The 19,632-nt window shown below is 40.8% G+C and overlaps 1 protein-coding gene across 2 annotated transcripts in view; it reads left to right on the top strand.

The window, feature by feature from the left end:
* The window catches only part of SLIT2 (slit guidance ligand 2), a 380,624-nt gene extending 376,561 nt beyond the window's left edge, over positions 1–4,063 (top strand). For both annotated transcript variants that reach the window (XM_082462597.1, XM_082462598.1), the window contains 3 exons: positions 486–777; positions 981–1,192; positions 2,285–4,063. In XM_082462597.1, the coding sequence (XP_082318723.1) occupies positions 486–777; positions 981–1,192; positions 2,285–2,526 (746 nt within the window). In that variant the 3' untranslated portion in view covers positions 2,527–4,063. The remainder of the gene's footprint in view (positions 1–485; positions 778–980; positions 1,193–2,284) is intronic.
* Positions 4,064–19,632: the final 15,569 nt, after the last annotated feature.

Here is a 19,632-nt window from a genome sequence, read left to right as displayed (position 1 = left end):
CCCCCATTCCCAACCTTGCTTTTAAGTACAGTGGCCTTGATTTTAGGTTTTATAGATTCATGCCTCCATATAAGGGTTTTTTATTAAAAAAAAAACAAAAACAAAACAGATGTTAGAAACTAAAGATTGACCGCCAGTGAACTAGGTTCTTTATTCTAGTTGTGCATTAGAATTGCCTGGAGCATCTTCCAAAAAAACAGAAACAAAGAAAACACACATCCCTTCTCCCTCCCCCACTCCACCCACATAATCTGATCAAATCCGTCTGGGCTGCGGGCCCAAGCATCAGTATTTCTCAAAGACCCAGTGTGATTCTGATATGCAGCCAGGTTGAGAAGCGCAGGACGGGATGCTTGAGCTGCCTGGTCCTCCTAAAGAAGAGTCACACAGACTTCTGCCCCGCTGGAAGAGCTAAGAGGGTCCGGGTGGCCACTGGCTGGGGAGCCGCCAAGGAGCGTGACCTCTGACTTGGTGTTCCCCCGCAGGCATGCCCGGGAAGAACAACGTGGCCGCAGCTCTGCGCCAGGCCCCCGGGCAGAACGGCACCAGCTTCCACGGCTGCATCCGGAACCTTTACATCAACAGCGAGCTGCAGGACTTCCGGAAGGTGCCCATGCAGACCGGCATCCTGCCCGGCTGTGAGCCGTGCCACAAGAAGGTGTGTGCCCACGGCACGTGCCAGCCCAGCAGCCAGTCCGGCTTCACCTGCGAGTGCGAGGAAGGATGGACGGGGCCCCTCTGTGACCAGAGGACCAATGACCCCTGTCTTGGAAATAAGTGAGTTTGGGCTGCTTGGTAGTTAAACCCACACACTCCAACCCTCAAAGCAAAACCCCAGAGAGGAAAGAAGGAAAGGGGGGGGGGGGAGAGAAAGAAGTCATTTCATTAGCATTGTCTCCCTTATATTCCATCCATCATCCTCCCTCCATTCTTATCCTCTCTGTCTGACCCATTTCCATCCCTGCGGTCCTCCACTGCAGATGCGTCCATGGCACCTGCCTGCCCATCAACGCGTTCTCCTACAGCTGCAAGTGCCTGGAGGGCCATGGGGGTGTCCTCTGTGATGAAGAGGAGGATCTGTTTAACCCCTGCCAAGCGATCAAGTGTAAGCATGGGAAATGCAGGCTCTCAGGACTGGGACAGCCCTACTGTGAATGCAGCAGTGGATACACTGGGGACAGCTGTGATCGAGGTAAGCCAACCCAGCTGGGCACCTACCTCTATCTTGGCAAAGCAAGAGGGGCCCGCATCTTTGAACAGAGAGAGAGAGAAAGGAAGACACACAGAGGGGAGTGATCTGAGGAATGCCAGGTCTTTGTACTGTTTGTAGTTGCTGCTGTTGATTTACTTAACAGTGTTAGGAAGGCACAGATGTGAAATGTCCTAAACCTCCATTGCAAGATATTATACACCCTTCACAAGTCTTCTCACACTTGATTTGCTATGAAATACTACTTTCCCCTTATGCAGGAGCACATTTACTTTCCTTCTTTCTTACCTTTACCTGCTGTTCTCATCTGTATAGATTACTGATTCATCTTCTGGCGCAGAGAAGAGGGTACTAATAATTCTGCTCTAGTTTTAGGACAAAATCGCCTTTGACCTTAGAATCAACCGATGTATCACAGTAAATTATGCAGGTGAGAGGGATGAAAACAGGCTGACATTTCAGCCCACCTATTTCCTTCTCCTGTGTCTGCGTGATCAGAATGTGCTTTGCCTCCAGCTGGCAGAGATTTTGTTGTGTGTATCGGAGGGATGAGACGAGAGGAACGTGCCCATGGAGGCTTTTAGCAGATGTCTCTTTTTGAACTAGTTCATACTTGGGTAATTTATGAAGTTAGTGGAATGTTACTTGTATTAAGTAACAGATTGAATGATATTAAACTCCAGGTCTAATAAATTAAATTGCGTACTCTCTGAAACGGCGCCCTCGGTAAACAAAACCAGCTGTTAGTAGTGTAAAAACAGAAGATGTATATTTTTGCTGTAAAGGAAAAGATTTAGGAATCCAATTTCCTTGTCAGCCCAAAAGCGTAGTATTTACGGTCCACATATATCGTATTCATTTTGCTCAAAATAAAGGCCGAAAAGAAGTGTTTTTCAAAGAAATGAAGGCTGTGCCACCAGCCCATAATATGGCATATGAGCATAACACTGAAAACAGCCGTTACGAACAGGAAGCAAAAGCAGTGACTCCTGAACTGAATTGTAGATTCACGGCCACTTCGCACGACTTACGGCGACTGCCCTTAAACTGCTTGTGCTTTTTGTTCTTTTCTAGAAATCTCTTGTCGAGGGGAACGGATAAGAGATTATTACCAAAAGCAGCAGGGCTATGCCGCTTGCCAAACAACTAAGAAGGTCTCCCGGCTGGAATGCAGAGGGGGGTGTGCAGGCGGGCAGTGCTGCGGACCTCTGAGGAGCAAGCGACGGAAATACGCTTTCGAATGCACTGATGGGTCATCGTTTGTGGACGAGGTTGAGAAGGTGGTGAAGTGTGGCTGCGTCCACTGCGCCTCCTAAACCACGTCCCTGGCAGCTTTGGTCTTTGGAAAATGTTGTATACTTCTTGACCCTGTTGGACTCACGAATGCTTCATAGTGGAAAGAATTGAAATATATTGTAAAATACAGAACAGACTTATTTTTATTATGAGAATGAAGACTTCTTTTTCTGCATTTAGAAAAAAAAAAGAAATGCTTGAACTAAAGCTTCCCCAACACTGGAGAAGTATAAAGAATGATACACCTGAAGGCATTAGAACAACGATGGAAACCATGGTTAACTTGGATTCATCTTCGTAACTTGCTGGAGACCAGCAGAAGCACATACCCAGTGGAGAGACGAGGTTCTCTCTGCTGATGTGAAGTTGCCCAGAGCATAATCCCCTGTGCCCTGGTTTGCATCTACGTAGTTCATGAGGACAGACCAAGCACATGTGTGTGAGTGAGGGTGCAAGGCAGATGAATGGAACTCCAGCATTCACAGCCAGAATGAATGGATGAGAAATATTTTGTGCAAAATATAAAGTATCCTGAAGACCTGGGTTCCATTCATCAGAGGAGACGAGAGTGCTAAAATAAATTTTATCTTCTTTTTAAACGTCAGCATGTTAGCAGGAGAAGCACACAGAAGTGTTTATCTACCGTTTTCCAGTATTAATTTTTTGTAATATAAATGACAAAGGAGATGATAAAGAACCAATAGATTATTGATAAATAAATTAGTAATAATATGAATTTTTGTCTCTATGAGTTCTAAACAGCCCTATACAGTATTCGGTTTCAATGAGAAATATTTATTGTATCAAAGTACGTTGTACTTAACATTCTAGGCCATCCTTTTGCTGTTCCTCAATGCTTTAATATATATTAATTTATAATTGTCCTGATATTTTTGTACATTTTTCAAACTTAAAAATCAGGATTCTTTTGTGGTTTTTTTGGCAATAGTACTAACATAGGGTGTTATCTTGGGATAAATATGTGTTGATCTGTTTGTTTACCTTGACATCTGACCACTGGTGTCACTGACCTACTGGCCTCATTCAGGACACCTGCAGAGGGTATGTAAAGTCTATGCCTGAGACGGTCATTGTACAGAAAGAAGCGCCCCCCCCCCCCTGCAGCGTGTCCTCACAGAACAGAAATGGTGTGTAGCAATCGACACTAGAAAAGTAGATCTTTTACAAGTTAATTATTTCCTCGACTTTTTTTGCCCTTTTACCGGGGGTGGGGCGGGGAGAGAAAAGGCTGTAATGTCAAGAACTGTGATTTTTTTTTCCCCAAACAATAAAGCTCCTTGATTACCTTAATGTTCCCATGTTAACATGTTTGCTGCTAAATTACAATGTAGAATTGATAAGGATTTATAGTGGACCGTGCTCTTCCCTCATTAAAATCCCAGGGTACCCTGTAAAGATGCAGATGTTTCTTTCCAAAAACATTTTTACAAAGAAAACTAGACGTACATGTATAATTCAGTGTGCTTTGTCTTTCTCCAGACTAATATCAGTTACACTACTGATGTTTGTAAATTAAACAGATATTTACTTCATTAACAGCTTGTTGGTTTTCTTAGAAACTACACAGTATTTAGAGTCTCCTCCTTAAGAATTTCTTAATCAAGGTGATACCAAAAGAACAGGGAGGGAAACCTATACCTTTTTGTTGCCAGAAATTGGTTTGAGATCAGCATACTGTCACATCTGGGTACTTTGGGATGGCCACATGAAAGAGATGGAGAAAAGAACACATTCTTGGCTAAAAAAAACAGTGCATATTCAATTAATTTTTTCCCCCAAAATATTATAAGATGAAATCTAACTCAACCAAAATGGTATTTTCCTTTTTGCTGTTCTTTTCCTCTCAATTAGATCCAGATGGAAAATAACACAAGAAAAAGAGAACTTTTCTCCAAAGGTGCTGTCAGGCAAGGGTTGGTAATAGCTAGATATACCATCCAGAACAGGAAAATAACACTAACTGGGTGGGATATTAATCCTCACCCACCAGCTAAGAGTTCTTCATTTCCCTGTAAGAAAATCATGTGTGCGTGAACTCACGTGGACACACATGTGCACACACACGTGTGCACACACACACACTGCTGTTTCACAGACACAAATGTCCAATCATTTATTCACTCTTGTTTAAAATGTCTACATTTTAATTATATAAATATTATGCAGTCATTGTAAACCATTTATTCCTGTTGGTTGCTTCTTTTCTTCAAGGGTTTACGTTATCTTAATAGTCATTGTTTTCTGAGGGCTTATTATATGGCAGGTGCTATGCCATGGGCTTTATATGAAATATTCATCTCCCACTACAAGCCTGTGGGATTTTTATGCTGCTTGTTTTCCACAGGCATAAACAGCTCGAAAACAGAGGAGCTGAATTCCAGCTCAGGCCCTTCAGATCACGTGGTCTATGTTCAAGAGGTAAAGGCAGAAGCTCAGTAATTACTACCCTCTACTAAGGGACTTTTAAGCCTTGGCACTCATTTCCACAGCACAATTATTCTCTACTGATCATGTCAATTTAAGTAATCTACATTAGAGACTTTATTTTGTTTTTGTTTTTTAAGGGAAAAAAAGTGAAATATTAGTAGTTTACAGAATGTTATTCTTTCTCCTTCCTGCTTATAAAGACACAAAATAGAATTATGTTTGCCTGGAATTTGGGCTGATTTAGCAAGTTTCCTAGGGGATTATTTGCTTCATGATGAGACTACTTTCTGCAAGAGTCCTTCTTTGAGAAAATTCAATAGTCAAATAATTACTAGTAAATGAGACAAGGACATTATTCATGTTACAAAAGGCTGCCTACTTACAAAGCCTTGACCATAGGATTTCTTTAATAGGAAACTATTTTGGAGTATTTCCAACAGATTCAATATATTAAAACAAAAAGCATTTTGCATATCTCAGAATCAAGACTACTTCACAGAGTAATGTACATTTTTAATCTGAAAAGATAAAGTAATCAAACATCCCTAATGTGTTTACTTTAAAGTCTCACATGAGTGAGGCGGTACCGTCAAGGACATACCATGGAGATTTGACATGTGTTCAATTTAAGATGTGTTCACTGAATAATAACTCTCTCAATCTTCAGAATTTGTGTTCACCACAGATTTCCTGAAATTATTTCTAAGCACTAATAGACTAACCCTGGGTTTAGAATTGCTCTGAGCATTTTCTTTTTGGATGGCTTGCTTTGTCAGCAGCAATTCTTTCTGGAGAAATGATTGAAAGACTGTGGAAATCGATTCAGGGCTTAAAGATCCTGAGTGTCATGGTGTCATCTGCCTCACAGAGTGACCATTATTTCAAAAGTCATGTTTGTAAAAGTATATAAGCTGTAAAAGTATATAAGCTATAAAAGTATATGAAGCTTTATATAAAGTATATAAAGCTATATAAAATACATAAGCTATTTTCATTCTTAATCCTCTCTTGGGTACTCAAAAGTGACTTAACAAATTTTTATTTCCTATCTCCTGTTATGTGCAAGGAGCTATGCTAAACTTCTGATATATAGTTTCAAACGAAACAGATATTGCTTCTGCTGTTTTAGAGCACACACTCTATGCATTTGGAGTTGAGGTTAAAATGGGTGACAGATAATATACAAATGACTGAACTAATATATAATTTCAGATTGTGATAATCTCCCTGAAAGAAATTATGAGGTACTAGAAAAACGTAGAGTAGAGGGATCCAATCAAATACATATTGGGAGTTAGGGAATGCCTCTGTGAGGAAGTGACGCTCAAGCTAAGTTGTGAAGGATAAAGCAGGATCTACAATGGAAACAGATGGAAATGTATGTGAGGGTCAAGTGGGGCGGGGTCCGTGCAGAGGGAACAGCCTGTTTATAGGCCTGAGGAGGGAAAGACTCTTGTGTAGTCAAGGGAACAAAAGAAGTCAGTGTGGTCAGAGTGAGGCATATATTTATTTCATGTGTGTAATACAACAATGATTATTTTCTGGCTTTATTAACTCCATCTATTTTTTTTTTTTTGAGCATCTGTTTACAGTAAGCTTTTAAAGTGCCAACAAAAATGGATTTTCATTGTAAAATAGCAACTAGTTAGTTGTGTTTAACGCAGTTCCAAATGAAATACCTCTGAAGACACAGAAAATATTAACACTTACAATAGCACTGAAGATTAAGAATAGTATTTCAGGAATCTCAAAGGAATTTTCATGAACTCAGAAGCTGATGAAGCTGGATTAAAAGAAACAACTGCTGGCCAACCCATGCTTTGAAACTCATGAGCATTCTTTGCTCTGGACACCAAGGCCAGAGAGTCAGGAAAGGGGTCAACTGAAAAAAACAACAAAAATACCTGTGCATTAAGGGCACCACTTTGTGAGGATGCCAAGGGCTGTCCCTCCAACCAGTGAGGTAAAATTGTTCTTCATCTGCTAGGATGCTCCAATTCTCATTAAAGAAACCAAAACAGTGCAAAAAATACTAGAGAAGACCAGTAGTGTTACACTGAATCTGGAGAGATGTAGTCTCAATAATAAACCATTGCAGATATGGATTGAGCCTAGAAGAGCCATGGTAGCAATGCATGCTTAGAATGATGGGAGAGAGAAGTACTTCATCAATTCAGAAATTCAGAGAACAATTGCATTATATGGCTCACTATTAAGCAAGTAATATGGTTTGAGCAAAAGCATGGTGGTGGAAATTACAGGCCATATTTGGGGGTGAGAGCTAAGTAGTTCAGAATTCTTGTTGGCAATAGAAGTTTATTAAGATTGTCTGAGTAAGAGAATGATTTGTCAAGACCTGAAATACGGGAATTTTAGATGGGTAGCAGAATGTAAAATCAATTGATCAGGTAGCTATTTCTTAAGTATAAAAAAAGGTAAGAACCAGGAATTTAAAAAGGGGGAAAATGGCAAATGAATTAGAAGAGACTGTACAGAGTGTCTTGTTACAGTGGGAGAATTAATAATTCATGATGAATTGGGTGTTTGGCAGGGAAGAAGGGGAAATCAGGTATGACTTCTTTTGAGCTTGTCTGTTTGTTTCTGCTTTTTCTTAAAGCATAAGAATTGAAATTTGGGTTTCGCCGCAGCATGGTGACTACATAGGGCTGGAAAGAGCTTGAGGATCAGAGTTGCTGACCTGGGAAGCCCCACCTTCTGCTCTCAACCCGTCTTCCACTCCATTGAATGAAAACAATGCATTTTTCTATATCATGTCTTTACTATCTTTAATTAAATGTCTTTAATGAACTCTTTTGTAGGATAACATCCAAACTCTTTAGTGTGGTATTCCAGATTCCTCACAAAGTGACCTCCCCAAGCCTGTAACATATGCTCTTAGATTGCCAAATTGTAGGAAAGGATATTTTTAAAACAAATTATGAGCTGAGATGTCTAAAACCATAGGTGTAAGATTCATCCACATAGAAGTGGTCATTGAAGCCAAGAAAATGGATGAGCTAATTTAGATACTCAATGGAATGAACTTGACCAAGAAGAATAGGACCCAACTTTAGATAATGCTCACATTTCTAGAATGAAGTGGTCCCAGAATGGAGATGAAGAAAGAGCAGTTTTAATAGAAGATGGAGTAGTAACTGGATAGCCATGGAGAGGAACAGAAGTTACGAGTACTAGACTTCCCTCTCAATAAGTCTGATAGCAAAAGAAGAGGTGAGTCGGGATGGCAACTGGAAGAGTTGGTGAGGTCATGGGGCACTCATTCAGTGGGTCAGTAACGATTGGTTTATGCCCTGCAGTGACAGCTTGTGAAGGTGTGGGGCAAACACTTGAGGTAGATACTGGAGGGAATACAGAGGTCTAAGCTGAAGGAGCAAGACCACACCAGCTCACCTCTTACATGAGCGAGTTGAACATTGGAAGGGTTTACTGGGGCTGAAGAAACAGGATTCCTGAGAGCAAGAAGCCACAAAATTATTGAAACAGAGTGGAGAGAGTAATATATATATATATTGCCTATATATTGCATATATATATATATATATGCAACAGTTCTTTTCCAAATGGACTTCTCAGTTCCCTCTTCCTCCCACAGAAGGGAAATAGAGGACATTGCAAGTGATGACTGTGTCCAGAGATACAAAATTCAACCCAGTGGAGGCGTTGCCATCTTGCATTTGAAACTACCTTTGCCTTTGCGTCAGTATGTGGGTGGCTGAATTTGGATTCTAAAGAAAATCAAACGTAAAAAAAAGCACACACACAAAATGAGAGAGTGGGAGAAACAGCCGCAGAGACAATCATCCAAAATACTTGCTGTCATTAATCTTACTCTCCCTCTTGGAAATGGCTAGAATTATTTTCAGTTTGTTCATAAGATTGTGGCAGAGAGATTAAGTAACTTGCCCAAGGTCACACAGTCCAGATTTCCTGATTCCAACCATAATGCGATATTGTTTTTATTGGAATTGATGGGCAAAGTCTGTGAATGTCCTCATAAGGTAATACCAGAGAAATGAGTATTTCTCAAGGGGAATTATCTTGTTTTTTTTTTTTTTTTTTAATGTCCATGAATAGCACTCGCTTGCCCAAGAAAAACACATTAAAATCTTCTTCTTTATATCTCTCATTTGGTAAAGAAAAATAAATAGTGCAGGAATTTTCTTTCGGAAACTGAGCCCAGAGAGATGGAATGAGGTTTATGTGGCTGCTGAAGGATCCCTGGTCATCATTCCAGTCAGGTGTGCCTTGATGGAGGGAGCCAACCGGGAGCAATTGAATCCTGTTGCTAAGATAGTCTCAAAGACAGGATGGAACATGCCCTAGTCCAGTTATATCAGCCACAGTGTTGCAGGCTTGGACTCATTCCACATCTCAGGCATTCTCTGTAAGAAAAAAAAAAAAAAGACATGAAAAAAAACTAGAGAGAAACTTCTCTTTGAATAGGCATGTCTGATAACATCCCTGTCCACAATTTCAAAGGCCTGCATTATCCCAGAAAGAAGAAAGATGCACATCTGTGAATTGCCTGGTCTGGCAGTTACTTGATCCTGCTTGGTTTCTGCACACAATATCACCGTTCTATTGCCTCGACCACCAGCTCTTACTTTCAATTACATCTCTACATTGATTTTTTCACTCCTATTATTCCTACGTTAGCTCCAATTCTTCCCTTCTGATGACTGTCCACTCCTTTTCGGAGCTGTGAGATGAGCAGGAACACCTTTCTGAATGACATGCACAAACCTCCATGTGATTAGGAAACAAATCTCTTACCATTTGGCAAACAAAGCACGGTGGTCTCACAGCTCGGAGAATGAAGTGGAAGTCCCTATTCTGTCTCATATAATCTGATTTTCCTCTTTCCCTCTTTCTTCTAAATGGTTTCGTATTTTAGAACATTAACACAGGACTTTACCATTAGGAAGGATAGTCTGAGAATGAGGAGTGGGAGGGTAACGATTCTCATCACAGCTGCGATCACAACCCCGCACACTGAAAGGCCAGGCGCGCAAAGAGGGAAGAGGCCCCGGCAGTTCAATGTGGTCAGACCTAGAGCGGCTCCTTCTTGGCCCTGATACGCGGGTGCACATGCTCACACACACACACACACACACCCCCATGTGGTTTCCTAGAACAAAAATTCACCTATAAACTCACTAATTCCAAAGTCAGAATAAATTAAGGAAAACCCCATGATACCTGGTCATCTGAGCTTTTAGCCCCAACTAAAGGACCTACATTTGCAGAAATTGTGGAGTGCCCAACTCAGAGACCATGTGAGCTCATCAGCTGAGGGAGACAAACAGGATTCTAGAAATCTAATCTTCCCTCACATGGGAAAAAATTAAGTTACTCACCGAATTGCCTGAGATCCAGATCTAAAAGAATAATAGTTGCAGCTGTGTGTACTCACATTTTCTTTACCTGAATCCTATTCTTTTTAAGAGCAGAATCTCCATACACACAAGAAGCAATTTCAGTTGTGGCTGTCACGGTACAATATGAAACTGACCGGTGAGCTCATAGGAAGAAAAGCACATCTGGAAAGACATCCTTGCCCTAAGAATATCAAGGGGTTACTTTTTCAGGTTCCTTTTCCTCACCTCAGCTTGGATCTTCCTCCTTTCACATTCCAGCTTAACGGAAATGTGTATCCAACCCTTGTTGTCGGGATATACCAGCATGCCTTAGTCCATCTCATGTGGACACCATGACATATCTGCCAGAAACACTTCAGGACCAAAGCACTTACCCTGCCAGCTGCTGGGCTCACTGCCATTGGACAGCCTTTAGCTATCAGACCACTTTGGACTTGTTTAGCTTAAGAGAAAGCTCTTTTCCAGGGTCCCACACCCTTTGCGGAGTGTGTGCATTTCTACATGCAGTGACTAGAGGACGAGAGCATATAAGTACCTAATCCCCTCTCTTCAATGTGGGATGTTGATGAAGGGCCACTCCAGCTTCAGAACTCCCCATGGGATTAGCCAAAACCTTCTTTAAGACTGCATCCCAATGCCACTTCTCCCTCTGCCCAAGCCTGCTTCCTTCCCTTCCTTTCCATGGGTGGTGATTCTACAAGCACTCCCTCATAAGCCTTATGCGCACACTGCCAGCTTCCTGGGGAACGCAACCTGAACTACACCTGTTTCCAAGTCAGGTGGTGAACAGGAAGAGGCAGTGCAGCAGCGAGATGAGCCTTGAGGCACAGAAAGTGGCAAACTGCCACCTCAGGGAAATCAGGGAGGTTAACAGTTGACATTTCTAAAATGAGGTTCGATGGCAGAGTGGCAGCCTGCTGGAGTGAGCCAGTCATTACTGTCTGAGCCCCCACGTGGTTAGTGCCCTAGAAACTGGCAGAAAGTTCCTTCTCATCTGCTCTGTACCTTTGCCACAGGTTTCACACTTAACCGTCAACAAAGGGTCCAGGTTGCTGTCTTACAGGCTCAGAACCCCAATACTTCCCCTTCCATGGCCTTCCTTCAAGATCATGCAGTCTCCTCATTCAGCCTCTCAAACATAAAAAAATTATTCCCATGTCCTCATTGGAGAATAGAGCTTCATCTCCTCAAAGGTCTTGACCTTGGCAACCCAAAGGCCTCCTATAACTCAGGATGTTTCACTCTTCCAGGAGCAAAAAAGGAATTATCTGGTGTCCTAGTCAGCTCAGGTTGTTATAACAAAATACCAAAGACTGGATGGCTTAAGGAACAGAAATTTATTTCTGGAGGCTGGAAAGTCCAAGATCTAGGTGCCAGTCAAGTTCTCTCTGGCCTGGTGCAGCCTACAATCGTTTTTGTTGGCCACAAGTAGAGCAAGCAATGAAGAAGGTGCTGTATGCCTATCACTCTGGCCAACCAGAGAGTCACAAGAAGGAATGGTGTTTTAGTTATCAACTGTTGTATAACAAAGTTCCTAGTTCTCAGGGGACCTGACAGAAACAAACACAATTACTCTTTGTAAGATGAATACCAGCAATTTAAACATTAGCTGAAAATCCAAAGTGATAGAATATGAAACACTAGAGGAAGTAAGCCACCATAGATAGGGTTAACAGGAACAAGAATCAGGAGAATTAAATCCACTTAGCATTCATATATTTGAATTATCATATATAAAATATAGGAAAAGCATATCTAAAATATTTAAAGAAATAATCAGAAATTAAAATATGTGCCAGGAATAAGACAAGGTAGGTTTTAGAAAGAACCAAAGAAGTATGAAAAATATAGCTGTTGAAATTAAGCACCAATATGAGTTAAACAACATAACAGATACAATTGAAAAGAGAATCGAACCAGAAAATAGATTTGAAGAAAATTCCTATAATGCAATATAAAGAGACAAAGAGATGGAAATATGGGGAAGGGGGGCAGGTAATGATAGATTGATGATAGTATGAGACAGTTTAACATATCTACTCAAGTTTTCAGGAAAAATAAAATAGAATGAATTGATGAGAGCAAATATTAAAAGAGATAATGGTTAAGGATTTTCCAGAATGGATCAAAAATATGATTCCTTTGATTCAGGAAATGCAGCAAAGCTGAGGCAAGATAAATAAACAGAAATTAACTTTATAATTACAACCAAACTGCAGAACACCGAAGGTAATAAGAAGATCCTAAAAGCAGCGAGCCAGAGGAAAACAGATTATCTACAAGGTACTTAATTATTCACAATTTTACTGAGAGCATACTTCTCATTGACAGCAGTGGAAGTTAGAAGACAGTGGCAGTGAATCCTCCAAGGGGTGAGATTGTTCATATCAATGTTAGTAAACTAGAGGTAGTGTGTTGGCTCAATGGAAAATTGGGGGTAATTATAGTACCTACCTCATAGGATTGTTACAAGGACTGAATGAGTTAGGCCTGAAAAGGGCACTTAGCACAGTGAAATAATTATTTAATTAGTAAGTAACTAAATGTTTGCAATTATTAATTATGATTATCTATTATAGTGGAAAAGACAGAGAAGTTGGAGATGAATGGATCTGGCTTCAAATTGAAGCCTTGTCTCCTATTAGCTGAGTGATCTTGTGTTTGTTATTTAGGCTCTCTGACCCCCAGTTCCTCATCTGGAAAATACACTTACATCCTCCATCATAGAATCAGTGTGAGGATTAACTAAGTTAGTGTAAGTGAAGCTCTTAACATAGAGTCAGGGTTACAACAAATACTCAAAAAGCATCACAATTTGTTCCTCCACGTGCTCCTTTCTAGCTGTCACCTTGAAATGCTATTAATTTTTTTAAATGTAAGTTTCTTTATCTGAAAAAATTGAGGTAATAATAACACTTATTTCATTAAGAGTAATTAATTAATCCATTCAATGTAGTCCTTCACTACTCATTTGTTGAGCATATACTTTGGGCCAAGCACTATGCTGAGTTCTGGAGATCCAAAGATGTACCTGTGGATACAGAGAAAGATGAAATGAAATAATAATAATAATAAAAAGATTAAATGAAATAAGGTGGGTAAAGTAACTAGCACCATGCCTATCACACAGAAAGCTCACATTCCGGGCTGAACCATCTGTCTTCCTTTCCCTGCCCCTGTATATATCAGGCATTGTACCCACTGTCAGTAGATAAAACGATGAGTGAGACGCAGGTCTCCTGCTCAGGATTTTGGGAAAGTTTTGAGAGGTCGTTAAGAGGGCAGGTCTGGATAGAGCCAGCCAAGTTCATATCTGGTTCCCCATTTATTAACTGCGTGAATTTCTTAGTTTCAGTGCCCAAACATAGAAGTTGAGAAGAGACTTAGATGCAAGCAGTTTATTTAGGAGGTAATTCCATGAAGCATATGAGGAAAGAGAGGAGTGAGAGAAAGAATGCCAGAAAGATAATAAAGGATGTGTTCATCACAGGTTACTGCTGTGGACAATTGAAAGTCACACTGGAGTCCCTCTGAGTCTGTGGACCACATCTCAGAACAGTGCCATGGAGGGATAGAGAGTATTGGGTAACCACTAACTCTTGCCCCTAATTGATTGATGCTCACTCTGGGACCTTTGGCTCTACGAGCTATCCAACTCTATTCCCATGGCTGGAAATCTCTCTCAGAGATTCCAGGAAAGTGGTACAGGAACTGTCAAGTAGATTTATGTCTGTGGATATACAGACAGAATGCCCTGTGGTGATTTAATCTCTCTTAGCCTGTCCCACCCCATAAAACTGAGTGAATAACCATTTACCTGTATTATCTATATTTCCTCTAATGCTTATAACTCCTAGTGCCTGTTGAAGTCAACTCTTTTATTCACTCATAGAAGAGACTTGCTCCCAGCTAGACTGCATTTCCCAGCTTCCCTTGGTTTTAACTGTGTCCATGTGAAGAAGTTCTGACTAACGGAATGTAGTGAGAGGATGTGAGCCTCTTTCAGACCTGGGAATTAAGGTATTGGGCATATCTTCTCCATGCTCTTTATTCCCATCTAGGCAGCTGAAATACAAACATGGCAGAGATCCAGCTTTGACCACACAGATGAGAAGAGTGCACTGAGAATGACTGAGAAATACAGATTGAAGGAACTGGGTCTCTGAATGGCCACATAGAGCAGAGCTGACCCAGCCAGCGTGGACCCATTAATCAGAACTACTACAGGAGAGAGAAAAATCAGCTTCTGTGTCTTTTGAGCCACAATATTCTGGGGTCCTAGGTAATAGCACCTTGTCTTCATCATGCATTCCTTCGTGGGGTGGTTGCAGATGGTAAATGAGACAATCCATGACAGTGCTTAGAACAATGACTGGCACCTAGTAAAGTTCTTGTGAATAATGAATCGTCATTATCATTTCTGTTTGCTAAGGTATGATCTTCTCGGCATGATCTGAACCACTTAAACTCAGAGTTGGGGAGGAATGGAACCCCAAAGAAAATTAAAGATGTTGTAAGAACTACAGGAACTGGATCCAATTATAGGAACTAGATTCTGGATAGACCAAAATAAATGTCCCTCACACATATAATGATAACAATGTCTACCATTATGGAGGGTCTACTATATGCTAGGCTCTTTACTAGGAGGTTCATATAATTTTACTCATTCTTACAACATTCTTATGGTATAAGTATTTGTACCCATATTTTCCTGTTGGGAAACAAAAACCCATGGAAATAATGGAGCATCATCTAAAAGGCAATCATCATTTGGGAAAAAGAAATAAAACAAACTCTACCTCAATCAAGATTCTCACTAAGCCTTCAGATATTTGAAAATGCAACTGACTTTTTTCTTTTTATTTATTTATTTATTTATTTATTTATTTATTTATTTATTTATGGCTGTGTTGGGTCTTCGTTTCTGTGCGAGGGCTTTCTCTAGTTGCGGCGAGCGGGGGCCACTCTTCATCGCGGTGTGCGGGCCTCTCACTATTGTGGCCTCTCTTGTTGCGGAGCACAGGCTTCCGACGCGCAGGCTCAGTAATCGTGGCTCACGGGCCCAGTTGCTCCGCGGCATGTGGGATCTTCCCAGACCAGGGCTTGAACCCGTGTCCCCTGCATTGGCAGGCGGATTCTCAACCACTGCGCCACCAGGGAAGCCCGCAACTGACTTTTAAGAGGATGCAACAAATGACAAATGTTCAGGGAGTTTCTGAGCCACCTGAGGGAAGGTTAGGTAACATGCAACATTTTAATCTATTTTGTCTGGCGCCTTCACAGATCACTCTTAAGGGATCCTAATCATTAATCACCCAAAGACTTTGTGTCTACACTCAGGCTGCTGGGAAAGTGATATATTTTTAATTTTAAAGTCATGGTAATGGTCCCCAAATGAGACCAGAATACTGATTTTTACCATTACCCACACAAAGTGTCTAGACCTACAGGACATTAGCAGTTTTCTCTCCTGGGCTATGACATTGTATAAATATTCATGCAAACATAATAGGACTTTGCCTGGAAAAAGGTTCACAGAATCACTGCACAGACTCTGCATTTTCACCAAGGAGATATCCTGGGAGCAGGAAGGCAGCTCTGAACTCTGTGCAGTAAATGCCCTGATATTTAGAACTCAGGAAGTATTTTCTCAGAAAAAAATTTATACCATATGAGTAAATTTCCAGTTAATCTTCCCCCTCCCTGACCACCATCAACCATCTCCAGCCCCACTCTCCTTCTGCTAATCCTCTTTTCTCTGGCCTTCAACCAGTCCAGGACAAATGGAACAGCTAGCAAGGAAGTGATCATTCCAGGTTGCAGACTTCTCTGTTTCCAAGAGAAAGGGATGTGAAAAAGGAGAAAAACCACAATCTCAGGTGGAGAAAAGCAAGGAGAGTCCAGGAGCCATTAGGACCTCATGGCAATGGCCATAACAAAGACTCCTTCTTTGACCAAACTTCAGTCAGGCTCCTCTGAGTCTTCTTCTTAGCTAGGTCCCTTCCTTTTCGAGCTGATCTCAGTTTTAGCAAAGAATCCTGCAAAGCCAGTTTATCAAGAGTCCCACCCCCACCTCCCCCTTCGTCAGAATGACCATCATCAAAAAATCTACAAACAATAAATGCTGGAGAGGGCGTGGAGAAAAGGGAACCCTCCTACACTGTTGGTGGGAATGTAAATTGATACAGCCACTATGGAGAACAGTATGGAGGTTCTTTAGAAAACTAAATCTAGAGCTACCAGCAATCCCACTCCTGGGCAAATATCTGGAAAAAAACCATAATTCGAAAAAATACACGCACCCCAATGTTCATTGCAGCACTATTTACAATAGCCAACACATGGAAGCAACCTAAATGTCCATTGACAGAAGAATAGATAAAGAAGATGTGGTATGTATATACAATGGAATATTACTCAGCCACAAAAAAGAACGAAATAATGCCATTTGCAGCAACATGGATGGGCCTAGAGATTGTCATACTGAGTGAAGTAAGTCAGACAGGAAAAGACAAATATCATATGCTATCGCTTATATGTGGAATCTAAAAAAATGGTACAAATGAACTTATTCACAAAACAGAAATAGAGTCACAGATGTAGAAAACAAACTGATGGTCACCAGGTGGGAAAGGGGCAGGGGAGGGATAAATTGGGAGATTGGGATTGACATATACACACTACTATATATAAAATAGATAATGAATAAGGACCTACTGTATAGCAAAGGGAACTCTACTCAGTACTCTATAATGGCCTATATGCAAAAAGTATCTTAAAAAGAGTTGATATATGTATATGTATAACTGATTCACTTTGCTGTACACCTGAAACTAACACAGCATTGTAAATCAACTACACTCCAATAGAAATTATAAAAAATAAAATATTAACATATTAAATAAATAAATTCCAAGGTAAATCCTAAAAAAAAAGAATCCCCCCACCCTTAATAGTCAGTTAAGCTCCTCCTCCCAAATCCTTGATCTCTAATCTTATATCTGGAGTTGCATTCTATCTCTCTCCCCTATTGCAGTAGTCTTGAATAAAGTCTTCCTTGCCATTTTTAACAAATGTCCAGGGAAAATTTTTCTTTTACAGCCTTTTCCAGCAAGTAGGGCTGGAAATTTCTGTGTACTGTGTGCCACCATACTGAGCTGTGGATTCTGTATAAACTATCTAGATATGTATCCTAGATGGACACACTCATACACAGGTTTTCAAACAACTTGAGGAGATACCCCAGCTTGCTTGTTTTCTCTTATTGACCTTCTATTATCCTTAGGCGAGTGTTCAACCTGAACAGATGTAATGACTTTGTTAAATTAACATTTGCTAAGTGGGGCACAGGGTGGCAGATGTTATCTGCATTCAACAACAGATCACAAGAGAAACTGAAAGAGAGAAATTTATTACTCACAGGTCCAGGAGGAAGTATACAGCATGCTACAAGTGTCCACAAGGTATGTGGCCAAAGCAGGGTGCAGGCAGAGAGGGGCAGGACCTGGGGCACATACCTTTATTAGGGTCCATGGGTAAAGTGCACTGGGGTTCCAGGGCTAAGGCCAGATTGGTTGATTCAAACCAAAAAGAGCAGATTTTGGTAAACTCCACAGGGGCTTCTATCTAAGGGATGGACAAGGGGAAGACCGTTGCTCACAAGGGCTGTTGGAGAAGTCATATCAGGAACTTTGATTTGCTTGTGACTCTCTGGGCTGCTATCTAGGGCATGCACTTGCATGGGGTGGCTAATGTCAGCTTAAGGCCCCCCGAAGCTGGCTTGGCCAGACAGCAATACCATGGAGTACTGAGCTAAACTCTCAGCCACAGTCTAGATTTCTTCATCATTTAGGCTAGGGAAGAATAGCTGCCCCTCCCAAGTCAAAGAGGTTGTCCTGAAGCTCAGTGAAGAAACGAAGTGAGGATGCTTTGTGAAAGGCCAAGGTGTACAAAGGGAAGATTTACTATGGAGAGAAACAAATATTCAGATGATACTGAGACAATTAGGGAAAAGTTCACAACATATTAAGTGAAAAAATCAGGCAACAGAATAACATAAGCAGTATTACCCTAATTTTGAACTATAACATGAGAAGATAAATGTAGGAAGAAAAAACAGTAAAATGTAAAAAGTGATCATTTGGCTAATGGGTCTATTTTATACCAGCATGCATTTTCCATATTTTGTTTACTGACTATTTATAGTTTTATAATTAAAAATAAGGGTTAATAGTATATGAACTGGAGTCTGTAGTTGGAAACGCTGTTTGAAGGACATTTTGCCATGGATACCAGGGCTCGAAAGAGAAGGTTATGTTACAGAACTGGCCTTTAGTGATTTCCCTCCCCCCTCCCCCCAGCATTTCCCACCCTTTTCCTCTTCTTCCTCCCTACCTCCCTCTCCCTCTCTTGCTCCATCCCCAGAAGAGAAAGCAAATGCTTCTTTGAAGCAAAACTGTTTCCCCCAATATCCAGGCCCTTTCTCTGACTCATCTTCTAAATTAGCCTCTTTCCTTCCCAAAATCCAATGTCCTTCAAAAGGTGAATTCTGTTGAATAAATGATTCTTTATCTCATTATATAGGAATATTAATCCATGCCCTTCCTACCTCATTGCTGTTTTCTTCCATGTAAATATTGAAAGGAATCTAGCATGTGAAAGCACTTTGTAAACTACTTAATCACTATGGAAATAAAAATTAGCTATTTCTCATAATTCTCATGTATTCTTATTGTAGTACTTGTAATACTGCATTAGTTAATTAGAGCTGAAAGTTTGTCTTTTTCCTTTTCAGACCAGTTCTGTGAGAGTCAAGGGTATTTTTTTCTCTGTGATATGCTCAATGTCTGGCATGGGGTAAGTGATAAAAATATTCGTCAATTGTGAGAAACAACATATTTGATAAAAAATGGAAATTTAATCAGAGGATCATTTCCGTAGTAAGAAATGGAACTGTGAAGCAGGTCAAAAGCTACCCAGCCAGGGTTCAAATCCCAGGCCTTCCCATGCTGAAATTGTGACCTTGGGCATGTGTCAAGCTCTCTGCACTTCAGTTTTCTCATTTGTAAACTGAAGAAAAAGATCAGCTGCCATCCCGGCGGGTCATTGTGAGATTGTTGATTAAAACACCTGAAGTGCTTAGAACAGTTCCTGGCACCCAAGTAAGTTTCCTTCAAGTGTTGGCTTTTATTTTATGATTATATTTAAGATGCTTGTACTTTCCCAGATCAGAGACACAGAGCCTCCAACACGCCCTTGCCATCCCTCTTCTGTTCC

Source organism: Balaenoptera physalus (genome assembly GCF_965194825.1).
Source record: "Balaenoptera physalus genome assembly, chromosome: 5".
Classification (NCBI taxonomy): domain Eukaryota; kingdom Metazoa; phylum Chordata; class Mammalia; order Artiodactyla; family Balaenopteridae; genus Balaenoptera; species Balaenoptera physalus.
The sequence above is the reverse complement of the archived record's forward strand: the minus strand, read 5'-3'. Positions and strand labels throughout refer to the sequence as shown.